The following is an 18,651-nucleotide window of genomic DNA, read 5'->3' on the forward strand; positions in this document are numbered from 1 at the left end:
TTTGGTGGTGGTTCCCTTTAGAGGATCCCTGTGTCTAAGGATGTGAACAAGTTGTTTGGAGAGCTTCAGTTTATTTGTTAGCTCATTATATTTTTATTTTTTAAATCTTAAGTATTTATGTTCTGCATTCCCAAGCAAATAACCTTTACAAAGTGACTAACGAGCTAACCAAATAGTATAAATGCTTTAAAAAACTATCACAATTACCACCCACATTTCCCTTAATATAATTTAATTTGCTGAATTAATATCCCACCCAAATTACCCCAGATCAGTTCCTCATCAATTTATTTTCCTTCAGTTAATTTCACTCCCAGATTCTGCTTAAAATCATTCCCTCTATAATTAATAACCTCAAATTACATCCTGATAAGCCCAACTTAGTTCCCCATACCCTATCCAGATAATCCCAAATTGATCTCTCCCCAAAGTCATTTCCAACCCAGATACTGTTCTAAATTTGTTTCATTTAAATTAACCATCAATCCTTATCTTTACTGGAGAGGTGGTTGCCTATTGCTGCAAGTCCTTCTGCATTAAAAGAGACACTTACCCAAGTCCTGCCCCTGTAGTTCTTGTAAATAACATGTATGAAAGGAAAGTTTAGAAAACATTATCTTCCTGGTTTATTATATATATCTCCAACTAATCAAAAAGGTATGTAAATTAAAGGTTGTAGCCCATCTTTTAAAAAAGAGCAACGCTTCTAGGAAGAGTTTCCTATAATTAAATAGCTTGTACTGTGTGTAGACTTGCTCCTTGCAAAAAAGCATTACACTCTTCAGGATAGCCTGGTACCTTGCTAATGCTGGAGACTCCAGCATCCCTATTGCACTTATTGTGGATGATTTAAGATGGAGGCTGCTTGATGAAGATGAGAGTCAAGTAGTTCTCATATGAACTTATCACTGCTGTTCACTAGGGTGAACAGAGAGTTAAGGACTTCAATGGTAGGTGGATCACAAGCCCTGCAAGATGAAATCTGGCCCACTGTATTCGGATACATATGCTTTAACTTGAATAATTTTCAAGAGCTTTTCATAGGCCTTTTTCTGTAACCTTCACCATTTTGATCCATTGCTAGCTGGGATTCCTAAGAGGAGCTATCTTGGCAGTTTGTAAATATTAAAGAGGCTTGAGAAAACAATTGCTTACTCTTCCTACTGAGATGCACTGAGGTTACAGGAAAATAGATTTTGCTACAGACTTAATGTATCTGTTGTGCTCTCTACCCTGGCCTCTTCTTGCATTCTGGGCTACTTAATATCCTCATAGGACTTCTCTAAATGCTTTGACTATCAGCATTATTTTTGAAAGGTTAAGTGTCACCCCCAAACTGCCTATTTGTTATTAAACTAGTCATTTAGGTGAACTGAGTTAAAGTTGTAGGTCCAACTTTTTAATCTTGCCATTGTGTGTGTGTTAGACCTCGTTGACGGCGTAAGCAGTGATAATCTTCATCATTCTGGTCTTTATTAATTCAAAATTTAAGTTATGAATAGCTTACTTAGAAAGAGAAGGAGCGTGGAGCTGCTGATTCTGTGGGAAGCTTTGTGTAACAAGGAAAATGCAGATGTAAAGTCTTGTACTTTGGAAACAAATCCAGGCAAGTTCAATACAAGCATCTTCTAAACGCCTATGAGCAAAAAATTGTTATGGGCAAAGGTTACAAGCATCACTGTAATTTGGTACCTCGTCTATTTCTGTATTACTCATGCTGTGCTAGGTGGCTAAGCATCAATTTGTATGAAGCTTTTAGGTCCTTTGTCTTTGGGATCCGCAGCTCCTGTTTAGCTTGTTCTGACCCATGATGCCAGCTTCAAGATCCACTTGGTTTCCCCCCTAGATTATAAAATCCAGGATGATGCACTTGATCATGGGGAAAAGCTCTGACGGGAACAGGGGTCTCCTAACAACTCTCTGCACTCTTAACAAACTACAGCTCCCAGAATTCTTTGGGAGAAGCTATGGCTGTTCAAAGTGGCATCATAGTGCTTTAAATGTATGGTGTGAATTTGGCCACCTTCAAAATATTATTGCAGCCTTCTTAATAAAAAGAGATATCACAGAAGTAAAACAGATTCTCCATGCCCCCTTTCTGTTCCTCGCAGCCATTGATTTACAGTGGTACCTCTGGTTAAGAACTTAATTCGTTCTGGAGGTCTATTCTTAACCTGAAACTGTCGCGCAATTTCTGTTCTCATCCTGAAGCAAAGTTCTTAACCCGAGGTACTATTTCTGGGTTAGCAGAGTCTGTAACCTGAAGCATCTGTAACCCGAGGTACCACTGTAATGTTCTCTCTCTCTCTCTCTCTCTCTCTCACACACACACACACACACACACACACACACACACTACAAAAACATAAATGCCACGTTGCTTTCTCATTGTTACTTAAGGCTTGTATTTAAATCAACCTGGTACCCATAAGCCAGCCTTTCTCAACCTGTGGGTCCCCAGATGTTGTTGAACTACAACTCCCATCACCCCTAGCTAGCAAGGCCAGAGCGTCTCCATTCGTCCTTGTGTCTCTCTACTTTGTTTCCATTGTGGCTACAGAAAAAAGGAAATCTGTCTATTGGTCCTGTTTTTTCACCACCAGCCTGTTTGGCAGAAGGCAGTTGTTTTAACTCACCTGCTAAGAGGCTAGTATCCTACATTTCAGGGCTGGAATAGGGGAGAATTTCCTCCCCACTGCAGACAGCATGTAAACCTAGGCTACTAGCCTCTTAGCAAGCTACTCAAAAAATGTGCAAGCTACTAACTTTTGTAGGGATGCAGGTGGCGCTGTGGGTTAAACCACAGAGCCTAGGACTTGCCGATCAGAAGGCCGGCGGTTTGAATCCCCGCGGCGGGGTGAGCTCCCGTTGCTTGATCCCAGCTCCTTCCAACCCAGCAGTTTGAAAGCATGTCAAAGTCAAGTAGATAAATAGGTACTGCTCCGGTGGGAAGGTAAACGGCGTTTCTGTGTGCTGCTCTGGTTCACCAGAAGTGACTTAGTCATGCTGGCCACATGACCCGGAAGCTGTACGCCAGCTCCCTCGGCCAATAAAGCGAGATGCGTGCAGCAACCCCTGAGTCGGTCACGACTGGACCTAATGGTCAGGGGTCCCTTTACCTTATTTACTAACTTTTGTGAGTTTATTTACAAGACTGTGATACTTGATAGATAAAAAAATGTCTGTGTCTGCATAGCAGACAAAAATTGTCTGCATAGCAGAGTACAGAGCACATAAGATTAGATTGCTTTGTGTCATCTAGTTTTCCATTGGCAAAATAGGTAGCCACCCCTTGCTTATGTAAGTTTGCAAACTTCCCTAGAATCGTGATTAGTATGTTTTATGAGTGCGAAGCTTATGTTCCCAGGAAAAGGGAGGGATGTCATTCTGCCCAAAGGTGCTGCAGAGTGTGATAGCGGCTTGCAAATTTACACTTAAAGCTTCTGTGCCAATCATTCTTCTTATTGGTCTGAGAAATAGCTAAGCTTGGTAATAAAAATGGATATGTACAAAGGTGTCATAAAAAGCCAGTGTTAAATTTTTTTGTAATCATGACTATAAATATATTTCTGCAGTAACAAAGTTTTTTATTCTTCACCAGTGAATTCTGTTTAAACTGCCAATCCTAAGAAATTTATCTCCCACACCTAATAAGAGCACCTTGTAGCAAAAAACATTTAACTGTAATTTTGTATCTCATGAAGTTTTATAGACTGACAAGTGTTGGGGCTTTCTGTTGACAAAATGGATAGCTTGCTCTGGCAATATTGATCTTATGCTCAGTGTTGCACCAAGAGAGATATATCAATTTGCAATATAGTCTCATGGGTTAAGTTCAGAAAGCATTAGGAGATGGCAGCAGGTTTTTCATTAATTATCCGCTGGCACATGCAGCTCACATGCAAGGTTTTTATGTCCTTAATTGTATTGCTTTTGACGTCTGCTAATTTCCCCTTCCTCTGTTCTTGCAGAAATGCTTACCCTTGTAATCTGAAATGTGTAAAGTGGTCTAAAGTACTAGAGTGATGAGTGGCCAGTAATGTTTAAAAAGAAACAAAAAAACTTACATGTATGCTTTGAGAGAATTGCTGGGCAGCTAGAGATGAAAGCAAAGCTGAGTAGTGTAAATTGATTACACCAAAATGGGACATAGCTGAAATTCTGAATCCTTCACCAGTGTTTGCGTCTATACTTGGGAAATCCTTTGAAAATATGCTTCTGCTCAAAATATGCAGAGATATTATTGTGGAAAGAATGTGTTTGCTGAAAAATAAAAAACTCTAGGAATTGCTTCTTTTCCAAGAAAATGCAACCAGTGGGAGACCCCCTTCTCCCAGCTTCTAAAGCAAATCTCTCTTAACCCTCTTTTGTTTTTAGGAAACCTGTCCAGTCTGAAAAGCCTTGGGCTGAGGTATAACCGGCTCTCAGCAATACCCAGGTCTCTAGCACAGTGCAGTAAACTTGATGAACTGAATTTGGAGAACAACATGATTTCTGCTTTACCAGAGGTGAGGCACTCTACAGTTTTTGTATGATTGCAGCTTAATGTTGTTTAAATGTTGCTCTAAAGCACTGGAACCGGCATTAGTTTTATTGAAGACAAATGCTCTGGAAATGGAAGGCTGCTGTAATTTGCCAAATTGGATGTAAACTATTAGCATTAGCACTAATTGAATGGGAATGAATGGATATTGCTTGAAGAAGTTGCTGCTGTGAGAAAGTTGCCTGGAAGCTTTTAAGAACAAAGCTGAATTGCCCCTCCCAAGCGCATTATGAAAGTTACTGAAGTGTAATTAAATATACAAAGGAGACTGACAGCAAAACAGATTGCTTTATTATAAGATAAGTTTGGCTCCCAATCCAAAAACTCTTTTAACAAATAAAAAATGCTTTATTCAGAAGTGCTAGTCTGTGTATAAATTGTAATTGTTGCTGAAAAGAGCCACTTGCATGTTAGTGTAGTGGGGTAATCCATTAAAGCAAGTCTCTTTGGCAGCAGAAGAAATAAAACATTTGTAAAGAAAACTGCAGAATTGCAAAATATACCAAGCTCATGATGATGCAATGCCTAATAAACATTAGATCTTAAAAGACTAGTTTGGGAGAGGCAGCTGTCCAACAGTGTTCATAAATAGTAAGTACTTTGTTTCTTTTCGAAGCAGTACATTCATTATCCAGCCTCTTCTCTGATCCCTAAAAAATAATAATCAGTGTGTTTGAAAATGGCTAAAAAATGTAATATCTGTGTGGCTGAGTTTATCATGACAGCCTTCAGCATCAAGCTTTTGCGGATTTCAATATTCTTTGAAAAGTCGGTGGTGCCAAAGCTCCATTGCAATCTTTGGCATGAAGGACTCTCTTAAATATGATTAATATGAAATACCTTATGAGTTTAGGGCAACATGCAGACTTTTGCTCACTCTCTGTGCTCTCCCCAAGTCTGCTCTGGAGGTACCCCAGCACTCTGGAGCAGATTTTGGGAGGGTGGGCTTGTGGCTGCAGGAGAAAGAAGAAGAAGGGGAAGTCCTGTTGCACCAGTAAAAATATGTTCTGCTGGAGGGTGGTTACTGCTGGATATTTTGAGAGTTTACTGATGGAAATTCCTATAACTAGTACTTGAGAGCACCTTGCAGTATTGCTCTAATTTTTAAAATGATTAATCTTGTGCAAGTTTACCAGTATTCCATCATTACAGGCACCATGATGCAATATTAATTGCATCAGAAAGAAAGTTTGGCATAAGAAACCAGAAGAGGAAACTTTCAGTGTTATCCCATGGTGCTACTCTGTTGATGGAAGGCATCCCTTAGCGGAAGAGGGGAAGAGGCAATGTTCTGCAATTTCCTCCCCACCCCTTTGTAGCCACCCATGCCTCCCCATTTTGTTTCGCTGGGTTTCCATCCTGCATAAAATTGGGCCCAGCAGGCTGAGCTTGTGTCAAATTTCCAAAAAATGGTCTCCTTTCCCCAATCTATTAATGGATTTTTCCATCAATCAATCTCTTTATTATGGTCAATGACCAGTAATTTCCTTTCATTGGTGGAACATTACTGTTCGATACTACTCTTTGTAATTTCCGAATTACAAAGTAGGAATATGACACCATTTTAGTAAATAAAGCAAACCAATCCTGTCTTCAGGTGCTTTTCTTTTTCATATATAACAGCTTGCCTGGTGAATGATATAATCTGTTTGAATCTGTTTTGTGTTTGTTTCAATCGTTACTTACAGTTATTTGTCAGAAGCGTAAACTTAAAAAATATTGAGGGTGCAGTTAAAAGCCCCAAACTTGTTAATCCTAAAAGTTATGTCAGTATATGGTATGTACCTTATCTGAGCGCACAGTGTCTTGGAACTTAAGTTAATGGAACAAAAATTCACAGTTGCCTCGTTCTCCCTGCAACAGCTGATGTCCCCCAAAAGTCCTCTTTGGGTGATGCAGGCAGGCTCCTGAATACTGTGGCCTGGAGGGTGTGTGTGGAGAGGATGGGAAACTTTGTTTTCATGAACTTGCTTAAGCTAACTCCCCTTAAATCCAGCCCAATTTGGAGCAATTCCTGTGTACCTCAGCTGCCCTCTGTTCCCCATCCCACATTGTTCAGGGTTTCCTTGGGCACAAATGGCTGCTGGGTGTGAAGAGATAGGAAGCATTCTTCCTGTGATATTCCTTTTTTAGGATCCAAGCTGTTATCTTTAAAGTAAGGCTGTCACCCAGTTAAAGATAGTTTAGTCTATTGCTTCGGCATAAATTTACATTTAAATAAAGCAATAATTCCTAAGAAACATGCATGCTTCTATTTCACGTATGGGCATGTTACAGTGGACACCATCTTAGAACTTCCAAGATGGTGCCTGCTGCCACAGTTGTGGTAAGTTCTTACATTAAAAATATTAGCAGTTTGCTTAAATCTTGCCAATCCAATTGGGGAAAGGGTTCTTTCTTAGTTGACAGAAAGTTTTTCATCTATTAATCTAACAGATTACTTGACTAAAAGTTGCAACCCCACTTAAAAGTACTCTAGTTTTAGACAGCAACAGCTATTTGGATGGAGAATTGATTGTGCCTATCAAATGAAACCATAGCACAGGTGTTATGGAAGCACTGGTTTCCACAAAAATGAGATAAGCAATGCTGTGTTATATGATGCCTGTTACATGAGGATGCAACAATAAATGGTACGGTGACTATAAGTTAAATCTCTGGCACAACCTCAGCCATGAATTACATGGCTCTCCCTTTCCGTAGGCTGAGCTTGTTACAAAGTGCGAAAGTACTATAATTGGCTGAGCTATCTAGACATTACCTCACTACTTGGAATTAATTCTAAGCTTTTCATGTTGCCCAGAGTTTATTTTCAGCCATTACTTTGGGGAAATAATTTACCGGTGTAATGAGTGGGGTTTTTTAAATGACATGCTTATCTTTTTTAAACACATGTGAATCAGCAATTACAGCACTGTAAGTACAAGTTCTGTGCAAGCAGATACTTCCTCTTCCCATCAGGTTTGGTGACAGTTCTGCACGCACACTCCCACTGTGCACATGAAACTGTTCCCTGGTATTGAAGTATACATGGAAGCTCTTGTGAACATTTCCCTGTGCTTTGGTTCAGACTACTGGTATTTGTTTTTTTAAAAGTGTGAAGTTAACATTTTTGGAAAAATAACAGAAACCCATATGTTGTCACACTGAGATGGAGATTAGGTAGCATGCAAGAGAAAAGAAAAATTCAAGTATGTTGGTGTTCAGAGTTCATGCAAATTTGTATTTAGACCTGTGTGCTTCTATTTCTCTTCCCCAGGGTCTCTTATCCAGCCTTGTGAATCTGACTAGCCTCACTCTGGCAAGGAACTGTTTCCAGTCATATCCAGTGGGTGGCCCCTCACAGTTCTCTACCATCTACGCTCTCAATATGGAGCATAACCGCATCAATAAAATCCCTTTTGGAATTTTCTCCAGAGCAAAAGTGTTAAGTAAGCTGAACATGAAGGTGAGACATCGCTGACTATCAGGAACTGTTTTGCTTCCAGGCTTGCCAATGTTGCCAAACATTAAGTGCAGTTAAGTAAAGAGGTGCAAGATAACCAGGTATGCATGACAGTAGTGGATGAGTTGTCAGATATTAAGTATAAAACTGGAAAAAAGCCTTTGTTGATTTGATGCTTCTTTTTTCATATATCTGATGAGAATAGCATAAAATGAATAGAGCACAAACTTCTTTTCTAATGCAGATTTGAATATCTGTTCTTTAGAAGCTGGCAGAAGCCTTCCTTTCCCCCTACTTCTTTTGTAGCTTTTGCAAAAGACAGAGAACTTCTGTCAAGCATAATCAGTGTTTAAAATTGACTGAGCCCAAGTGGGCAGCATGTTTATGTCTTTGCTCCTTTTTCTTGTGAAAAACAAATGCACGGGGAGGTAAACAGAGAAATGGGCCATTGCCGCATACTGGGTTGTCCCCAAGGCTGCACAGGTGGAGTTTGACTCACACAACACTTGCCCCTCATCTCCTCTCCCTGCCCCCTGGAATCTGTTCTAGACTGTCTTCCAATCCTCCAAATTCTGAGAGTGCCTTGGGAGCTGGAGAGGAGGGACAATTTCTTTAGTACAAACAGGAGCCTGTTGCACAAGCAGAATGTCACCACTGGATACAAACAAGTATCCATAAATTACTTGTAATTAAAAAATTGTTTCAAATGTTGGCAGTCTGAAAAATGGAAGAGCTTGCTTCCATTGTTGCTGAAAGTTGTTGCTGAGGTGGTGAAATAGGTTGACTCAGATCATTGCATACTATAAATGTGGTTTTTGGTATTTGGAACAAGATGTTAAGGTGTTTCAAGCCTAGATCCATATAAGTAGACTGCTCACATTGTAGGAAACATTTTTGGTTATACTTGAATTGAATATTAAATTGCCAAAAGCAAATATTTTATTGTCAGTTTCTTTGAAGTCTAGCTGAACTCCATTGCAACACATAATTTCTTTCATTTAATAATGGTCTAAAGCAGAGGATCTAAGTACTGCCAGCTTTATTAAGTCTTTTACTTGCAGAGAACTGGCTCTTATATATAGATAAGTTGTACTTCCAGTTAACACAAATACTAGCCACAACCTGCTTTTTTAAATAGTGTATCATCTGGGCAAGGACAATACATACTTCAAATAATATACTGTTGTGATTTGAATTCAAATAATAAGCACAGTGTAGCAGTGCTTTAAACATTAATGAAAATGTAGACCTTGCATAAATATTGACTGTTCTTTTGTATGACTTCCTAGCTATAATACTTTAAAGAAATCCTATTTTCTTTATAAGTTATCAGTCTCTTATTAGGGTTTCCCAATAGTGCTATGATTTCCTTAGTTGCAATATTATTCTAACTTGATATTTGAGAGAACAGCCTTGCTGTATATGGAATCGGTATGTTTATTTTTAAGTAAAAAACCCAAACTTGGTGCACACGGATGTGTTCACATTCTGGAGAAAGGCAGTATATACCCTGCAAAAGATTTTTTATTTAAGGTATTGGTAGGACATTGTTATGGAGGAGAGAGTAGCATCACATTTCTCTCTATGAAATGTCTATGTGGCCACCATGTGAAACCGTGAACAAGCACTTACTCTGTATTGATCCTTCTACCAGCCGGTGTTGGGGAATTGCGTCAGGTGTCAGCTGTGGTCTAATAGAAACTATCTGGAAGGAAATCCATAAGAGTAGCTGGAGTAAATTGCATGCATCTGTTATCAGTGGGAGATGAGACATTGGTTGTGGGTGACTAGGTTTTGCCAGCATGTGCTATTTGCAAAACCTCTCTGTCCAGCAATTGAGAAGGAAGGACTGTGCACCCTGTAGCCCCATCTTCCCTGGCCACCTTTAAAAACAAATTGCTTATTCAAATTCTAAATTATCTCCTTGTTTAGGTGGGGATGATTTCATGCCGTGTTTACACACCAGATATGTAGCAGCAACCATTAGGTAAATGGAGCAGTCGTTCCACACCTGATTAGCCCCTTAAACTATGGCTGCGTATGTTCTGTAAATACACAGTGTGAAGCTGTTCCTTGGGCTGTACTGTAGCTGGTTTTCAGCAAAATGAAGGTTAAGGTGAATCCATACAATTAGTAGCACTTTGCATCTCAGATCCCCTTTCTTATAATTTTATATAGATGTGTATAGTCGTTAGATGTGTACAGCTGCATTGATTTTGCACACAGGTCCTGTGATGTAATGAATTTGTCCTTGTCATGTTGACAGTTTAATATTTCTATCCTGCTTTTCTGTGAAAACAGTCAGTGGCTTATATTAAAAATAGTAAAATACAATCAGGCAAGGTAAATTAAAAGAGATCTGTAATGTAAAGATACCTGTTAAAAATATTAATGAACAGCTGTACAAAACTAAAAAGCTTTAAAACAGATGTGGCCAATGTGGTGCTTTTTCAGATGTTTTTGGACTGCAACTCCCGTAATTCCTGGCTATTGGAAGACATATCTGGGGCTGATGTGTGTTACAGTCCACAATATTTGTAGGGGAACATGTTGACTGCCCCTGCTTTAAAAGTTTTAAAGCAGCAGATCAGTGGTATTTTTATTTACTTTGTCAGAATCAAAGTGATTTTATTCCTCATGTGCCCAATTAATGTCCTTTTCAAGTAGTTGTCTTTTCCTTTTTCAACCACATTCCTAAACCTCCTTCATATGAAATTACAGGACAATCAGCTGACGTCGCTTCCCTTGGACTTTGGGACATGGACCAGCATGGTAGAACTGAACTTAGCTACAAACCAACTCAACAAGATTCCTGAGGATGTGTCTGGACTTGTTTCCCTAGAGGTGAGTGGCATACACTGAGATCTTGTGAACTGCCCTGAGCTCGTGTGATGAAGGGTGATATAGAAATCTAATAAATAATAATATGATAATAATAATAATAGTGGAATGGAAAACAGGTTTGTGCAGAACTCACAAAAAGCTACACAGAAATTTTGTAAACATTTCCTGGGAAAGGTTGCTTTTATTCTCAGTACTGTTTCTTTTCCCTAAATGGTTGCTAAAATTATTCAGTCTTTGCTCTAACTAATTTTAGAACTGAAGATTAAACTACTTTATGTGTGTGTTGTTGGGTTGGGGTTTTTTGTTTTGTTTTGCAAAACCTGCTAAACTGTCCTAATTAAAATAAACATTGGCTGGAAAAAATGTGAAAGTATAGCTGTCTGAGAGAGAGCTGTTTCATGATTCTCATTTGCTGGAGTCAGTGTGGCAGAGGTAGGGGACCATTTTTAGCTTGAGTGGCCATGTTCCCTTGTATGCAACCTTCTCAGAGCCACATGCTATCGATGAGTGGACCAGAGACAAAAGTTAATTCTACAGTAGGCGACGTTTGATCCAATCTGCAAAACTCTGATATTTCTACACACTCTTCTATCCAGCTTAGAGGCGTTATCACAGTTGAAGGACACATTCCCACCAGGCAGAAGCACTCAGGGTGGATGCTAAGCAGAACTAGTGAGGAGTTTGGCATAGGCCAAGGGACACTTCCTCATCCCTGAAATATGGCATTTGTAGGTGAAATTAAGCCATCTCCAGCTTTTTAATTGAAGAACCCTTAGTTTACTGAATGTTTACTTCGCCAATAACCTGCTGGTTTATTAAAAGTTCAACATACGTCTTTCTTCAGGTTCTTGTCTTGTCGAACAACCTTCTAAGAAACCTCCCCCATGGCATTGGGAACCTGCGAAAGTTAAGAGAATTGGATCTAGAGGAAAACAAGCTGGAATCCTTGCCCAATGAAATAGCATACCTTCGGGAACTTCAGGTACCTATCTGTACCACATAAAAACGGAACCCCTATCAATGGGTCTTTTTGCCTGATTTGGTATTAGGGGCTGCCTCTTTGTACACACGTTTCACCAGTATGTGGCATTGCCATGTAAGGAAGGTGGATAATCTGGAAGTAACTGTAGAAGTCATTGCGGGGAGATACTTTATAGAAGTGTCGCAGTTTCTATGTATGGTAGATAACATTGCAGAGTGCTAAAACCTAAATTCTGGGTCATGACATGTTGCATGGGGTAACTGATGTGTTATGAGACCTTGAGGTCCTAGTGGATAGCTCGATCAAGACGTTGGCCTGGTGTGCAGCCATTGTGAACAAGACAAATTCCATGCTAGGTTTCTACTTCTCCACACAACACATAGTTAAACTATGGAAATCACTCCCACAGGAGGCAGTGATGAGCACAAACTTGGATGGGGATATGGTTATCAATGGCTACCAGCTACTATGGCTATGCTCTGTCTCCATGGTTGGAGGCACTAATGCTTCTGAATACCAGTTGTTGGAAACCACAGTGGGAACTGGTGGGGAGAGTGTCCTTCTGCTTGGGTCCTGTATGCGAGTTTGTTACAGACATTTGGTTGGCCACTGTGAGGACAGGGTGCGGGACAAGGTGGGCCATTGGCCTGATCCAGCAGGCTTTTCTTACATCCCTATGGTTGCCGGGGAGGGGAAGGCTGTGATTCTAATGACTGGATAGTGTTACCCATCTTTGTTCTGGGTGATTGAAGATGGCATTAATTTGATGCTTACATATGCATATTTCTTCCCAGAGGTTGATCTTAACAAATAATCAGTTGAGCACCCTTCCTAGAGGAATTGGCCACCTCATCAATCTGACACATCTTGGACTGGGAGAGAATTTTCTTACACAACTTCCTGAGGAAATTGGTATGATATTTGTTTTACCCATACATAGAATGATGCGGTTTTGTTTTAGCTACCAGTAAAATGCTGGAGATGTAGTCTACTGGTGTTGCTTATCTGCAGTATTTGCTAGATTCCAGTTGTGTCCTGCTCACAGGATTGTCCCAGGGATGCTACGCACTCTCTTAAAACGTGGGCAGAATTATATTTCTTGTAACATTTGGAAAGCACTAGGTAGATACTTTGCCACTTTGGGGAGTCTCTTCTAGCATATCCCTCATCAGAAGACCTTTAGCATAATGAAGTCTCTTGAAGGTAGGAGTTAGGAGTTCAAGATTTTGTAGCTGGGAAGACAGTAAAGGAAGAAATAAGACAATTTTATTATCTACAATGGGCTTCAGTTGATGAGGGCAAGCCGCAATCTCTCAATTTCATACTGCTTTTCGTTTGGCATGCAAACAATAGAAAATGTCAGGAGATGAGAAATGCATCTTCAATTTAAGGCATCTGTTTGGATCCTGTGGAAAAACGGGTTGCCGTACTGTGATAGGTGACAGAAGAACAAACTTTTTATGTGTTGAGAATATCTTAATGAGAGCTTCTTTATGGGTGGTGTGTGGAGTTCTGTTGGCACCCTCACGCTCATGGGAAGGCTTTTGATCTAGCAGATGTGTCTCATAATGCAAGAGGAAGGGAGGGAGTTTTCATTGAGTGATCCTCTCTCCTGCACCCTCCCTCCAGAAATCTGCTCCAATCAGTTGTCTAATCCTTCAGAAGAGCATAGAAGGTGATACGGAGTACTGCCATGGGGAGAGGGAATTAACAACGGCAGGCTCCCGTCCTCTCCTTTAGCCGGAAAGCCCTTCCATAAGTGCAAGGACACCAGTTGGGTCTAAATTAGTTTCAGCCAAGGGTGTTTTTAAGTGCTAATTATGGCAATTCTTGCTTTTGTAGGTACACTGGAGAATCTGGAAGAACTGTATCTAAATGACAACCCTCATCTGAACAGCCTTCCTTTTGAACTGGCTCTCTGCAGTAAATTGTCTATAATGAGCATTGAGAACTGCCCACTCAATACCCTTCCAGCTCAAATTGTTGCAGGTGGACCTTCCTTTATCATCCAGTTTCTCAAAATGCAGGGACCATATCGTGCCATGGTCTGATGGATATCTGCCCTAATGATGTACAAAATATAAATTGCATTGAGGGTATCATTGTGTACATAATATTATCTAGGCCACACGGTGCCAGGGTTTGGTAAAAGTTGGATTGTTCCATACACTGTACAAAATGCAAAGAGCATTATTGGTATTGCATATGTGTGAATATATAATATAATATAGAGGCTGTATATTATATTATATATTATAAAGCATAAATAATATAAAACAGGCAAATTCAAGACCATGTTTATGTGTTTCTGCTAATAGAGGAAGCATAGCCATTTAGATTTTTTTTTCTTTGTAAAGTGCTTGTCTAAGTTTTCTTTGCCGAATTTGATGGATGTGTGCGTAATTGGAGATACCAGTTCACTGAAAACAATGGCCAACTAATTGCTGAACAATTTAAGGGACAAAACATTTTTAGATGGAGCCCTCTTCCTATGGGAAAAACAAGCAACTTGATTACACAAACTTTTTTTATTATCATTCCCCTCTGTGCACATTCTCTGTGTCAAAAATCCTTTTGGGTGATTTGTCCTCTAGTTGGGGAGATTCTTTAACTTATTTTAAGATTTGAAACAAATGGTGTTGTATTTGTTTACAGTCAGAGTAAATCACTGGATTATTTTTATTTTTTATTATTGTTGTTGGATTTGCTCTGTTATACTCATATCTAAAATTTATATGCTTCTGCCGAGGGCTTCGTATTGTCTGATTTTATATTAAAACAAAAGCGTAAGTAGGAAAAGATGCAGTTCAACAAAAGCTTGAATTTAGGCCTTTTTCAGTTTATCGTTTGTAAGCATATCTTATTTGATCCACTTATTTTACGGTTGGCCTCATCTAGCACAAGCACCATATTCTGATACATAAATTGACAGATATATTTGAAAACCCGCAACATTCTGTTAAGGTCTAGTAGTGCATTGACGAGGAATGAATATATATTACACCAGGCAAGTGCAAGAGCTCCCCCGGTCTTTGTACAATTAATGAATGTGTCTTTTAAAGCACTGCAGTATATGTAAGATTTATGGTTGGTTGACAGTGTTACTCTGGCTTTATATCTTGCCTTGCCTTGTACATCTTTCCATTGTTACGGAGCATCTGCATCCAAGCACAATATCTTCATGCTGTGCTGTTTTGCTGCTGAACTAAATGCACTTTTCCCTGCAGAAGTGGGACACTTGCTTCAAAGTAATCAGTTCAGTACCATGGTTTATTCTCTCAGCTTCATCCTATCAATCTCAGTATTAAAGACCGGTCTGTTTTAAAAGGACACCTTTTCATTCGTACTTAAAACTTGCTCTGTAAAAAAGAACGGTAAAGTGGTTCACATGCAGTTTTACTGTCATTTTCGTGGCTGTATGAAGGGCTAATAACGCTGCAGTGAAACAGACACTTGCCACTAACCCTTGCAGTTGCATTTCTAGTTTTTTTGTGCACTCATCTTGCATTCTGGGCAGTTGCTTTCAATGTCAGTTCACTACATTGGGTTTGCTTCTGAGATTGTGGAATTTAGAGAGTGCTGTGTCTTTTGAACCAATTGTACGCACCACAGAAGCCAGAGGAATCTTGTTCATCTATTGAAGGTTTTGGAACTTTTATTTCTGGCACTAAGAGCCATTTAATCAGTACAATCCAGAGATTATCACATATGCCTGTCCCATGTAAATAAGTAAGATGCACACTCCTGGCAGTATAATTAAGAATTACTTCTGAGTAAAGATGCTTAGGAGTGCTCTGCAAGTGTCAGAGGCTGTAGTGGGATTTGGATGTGCCTGAGTTCCTTTGGCTTGAGCCCATCATAACTTACTGCCTTGCTCTGTTTTCTTTGATATGAATTATAGCTTTTATTGATTGGTTTTCTCACTAGCGAGGGAGAATTTTTTTGAAAGAAAGGCAGGTAAGATACATAAAACCTTTAACGGGCTTAAGCTGGTAGCAAAAACTAGTCTAGATGTCACTGGATATACAAAGGAATATCTACTGCAGCCTTCTGAAAAATAATAATCTAATGCTATTTCAGTTTAGATTTATAAAATTGTATCGTTTCAGCTGTGTGAAAGCCTATCCATCTGAGCATTAAGGTGTTAAAATACAAAGTGGTGGTTTAAAAGGTGAAAGTCCACTTTATGCTGAAGCTGTAAACTTGTCCCAGTAACTCAGTCTGTGTCTTTATATGCTGCCCATATGCACTTTTAGGGGGAGATAATCTTTTCTATAATCAATTGTCTGTACCTGTTACTTTTAAAGCCAGAGTTTAGCCATGTATTGAAAATTATTCCAGGCAAAATGAGAATAGTATCTTTGGAAGATTTTTCAGAATTGATGTAGGATAGGATGCTTCTGGTAGGTTGGGTTCTTCTGCCACTTTGTGGAGTTGTGGGTAGATGAAGTTGAACTGCATTTATGGAACTGGTAGTTTTGTCTGTAAATATATTAATGCAATTGTTCATCTTGCCAAGGATTATGTGACTGACTGTTTCTCTCTCTCTGAAAGATCACTTGCATGTTGGAAACTGGTTTTATTCATTCATTAAAACATTTAAAAAATGAACTTTTTTTAAAAAAGGTGAATCAATTATACTTCAGTATCACATGTAAAGAGGAGTCAAAGTATAGTCTGTTAAGCACAGAATCTACAGGACTCCCAAATCCAAGTTTATGTTCCACAATCAGCACAGGATGCAAAAGGAATAAATTTAGACGGAGGTAGCAATAAATTCTGGGCTAAAAAGAAATCAGAAAATATTTTCATAATGCAGCTGATTGTCTTCTGAATTTTAGAATTTGATTTCTCATGACAGAAAGTTATTGTGTCCCAGAATATATTTACTTTCCTTGGCAAAATGATGGATTCTAACCAATTAGGAAATGTCCACCTAAATCTAGCAAGGATGTATTAACTGGAATTTAAAAACTGAATCTGTGCCAATCAGAAACTTGGGGAAAATTATAGGATTTGTGATACTGAGAAGATACATATATCTAGATAATTCTTTCTGGGATGTCTAGTAAGTGTGTCCCTTGCTCTTGTAACACTACACATTTAGTAGCTCTACTAAGTCGGTTCTACCTTTTTACGCGAAGCTTCAGAATTAGTGACAATCCTCTCAGGTCTCTCAAGCAGTTTTGATGGGTGTCAGTGCATATCCTCCGAAGTTCATCATGGAAACAACAGCAGATACATTTGGAGCATTCTTACTAGACTGTTCCCCATAGAATCACATACATGGGTTTCCCAGTGCAAGAACAGATGCCATGTACATCGAGGTCATCACCTTGGCTCCAGTGCGTGTGCCACCATCAGTGCTGCTGCTCTTGTGTTGTTCTCTGGCAGCTGAATAGCAAAGGGATAAAACCTGTATGACTTCTATGTGATGCATATGGATGTCAGTGTAGCCCTTGCTTTGCTTCGTTGGAGTAACCCTGTGCCTCAGTGTTAGAACAGAATTTTAATGGCAAGTAGGACAGAACTGCCTCATGGGCTGCTTTAGCACTTGAGGCAGATATCATGTGCTTTAGCACAATGAGCACAAACCACCCTCTGCTCTGCTGAAGGAACCCCTTAGATTGGCTGCAAAGTACACTTTGTACAGCTCTGCCACAGTTAGGGAAGTTACAGAAATCTAACCTCCACTTCTTAGGATTGAGTTGCAACACTGAATTGCAAAGGAGGAATAATTGGCATTGACTCTTTGGGAAACCAGTGTATATATCTTAGTATAATATTCATGTTACATTAATGGCAGTAAATTAATTTGGCTGCATAATTTGGCTTTAAAGATCTTTACCCAACTTCCCTGGTGGGGGCTTCCTAATGTGTTTCCTGGTAAAATTTTGCAGTGTTTGCTTTTTGATGTTTCAGACTTCATTTTACACAATTTATCTTGGCAAATATTTAAGCTTAGGAGGGATTCTAGCTCATTGAAATGTTTTTGTATAGTAGTACTAAGAAGAGAAAACTGTAGCTACTTATTGTCAAAATGGCAGGCAAAATTTAAAGTAGCATCTTTGACCTGGACAATTTTTGGAATGGGGCATTGGGATGGTTTTGTATTCTTCACATATCAAAGGAATAATGCCTTTCTGATTATTCAAGAACCTGAATGCAGCAGAGCATTTGTATAGTCAATATTGCACTTCCATTGTATATTTAATCAGCATGTCAGAACTTGCTTTTAATTAGGTATACACTTGGCAGTAATTTGCACAACACACCAACTTTAAAAGGCACATGTAGGGCAATTACTAATGATAATATCTGCAAAAAAATCTGATGGCTTTTTTATTCTACAAAGATCTGAAGATTCTGTTTATTATTTCAATGTTTAGGTCTTAAACAGGACAGTGCAGGATTCTGCCTGTTAAATACAAGACCACACTAATTTGTGATTGAAAATGAAAGCGTGTAAAACGGTCTACAAAAATTGTACTTTCTGAATTATTGTAATGTTGATTGTTATGTCTATAAAAGATTGCCTTGCTTTTTTATAAGTCATTCTGTATCAATGTATCATTATAAATAGTATATTTGTAAATGAGCTGCCACTGAGTCTTTTGGGCATTTTCTAGTGGTAAAGTTTAATTTAACTTTGTCTGTAAATCTGTGCAGTATCGCAGATGATTGACATTTTGGATTGCCATTCTCTCTGTCCTTTTTCAAAGAGTTCGTCCCACCCATCCCTCCAGTATAAAATAAGGTTTATTGTATATTGATATTTATTACCAAATTTGCATGATAGTAACTGGTCTAAAAGCAAGCAAATGCAGTTGTGTAAAA

At 39.1% G+C, this 18,651-nt stretch overlaps 1 protein-coding gene across 3 annotated transcripts in view; it reads left to right on the plus strand.

The window, feature by feature from the left end:
- SHOC2 (SHOC2 leucine rich repeat scaffold protein) overlaps positions 1-18,412 on the plus strand; it is a 49,248-nt gene extending 30,836 nt beyond the window's left edge. For all 3 annotated transcript variants that reach the window (XM_028730292.2, XM_028730293.2, XM_077930230.1), the window contains exons 4-9: positions 4,378-4,508; positions 7,803-7,991; positions 10,710-10,832; positions 11,677-11,814; positions 12,609-12,726; positions 13,657-18,412. In XM_028730292.2, coding sequence (XP_028586125.1) covers positions 4,378-4,508; positions 7,803-7,991; positions 10,710-10,832; positions 11,677-11,814; positions 12,609-12,726; positions 13,657-13,865 — 908 coding nt within the window. In that variant the 3' untranslated portion in view covers positions 13,866-18,412. The remainder of the gene's footprint in view (positions 1-4,377; positions 4,509-7,802; positions 7,992-10,709; positions 10,833-11,676; positions 11,815-12,608; positions 12,727-13,656) is intronic.
- Positions 18,413-18,651: the final 239 nt, after the last annotated feature.

This window comes from Podarcis muralis, chromosome 6, assembly GCF_964188315.1.
Source record: "Podarcis muralis chromosome 6, rPodMur119.hap1.1, whole genome shotgun sequence".
NCBI lineage: Eukaryota > Metazoa > Chordata > Lepidosauria > Squamata > Lacertidae > Podarcis > Podarcis muralis.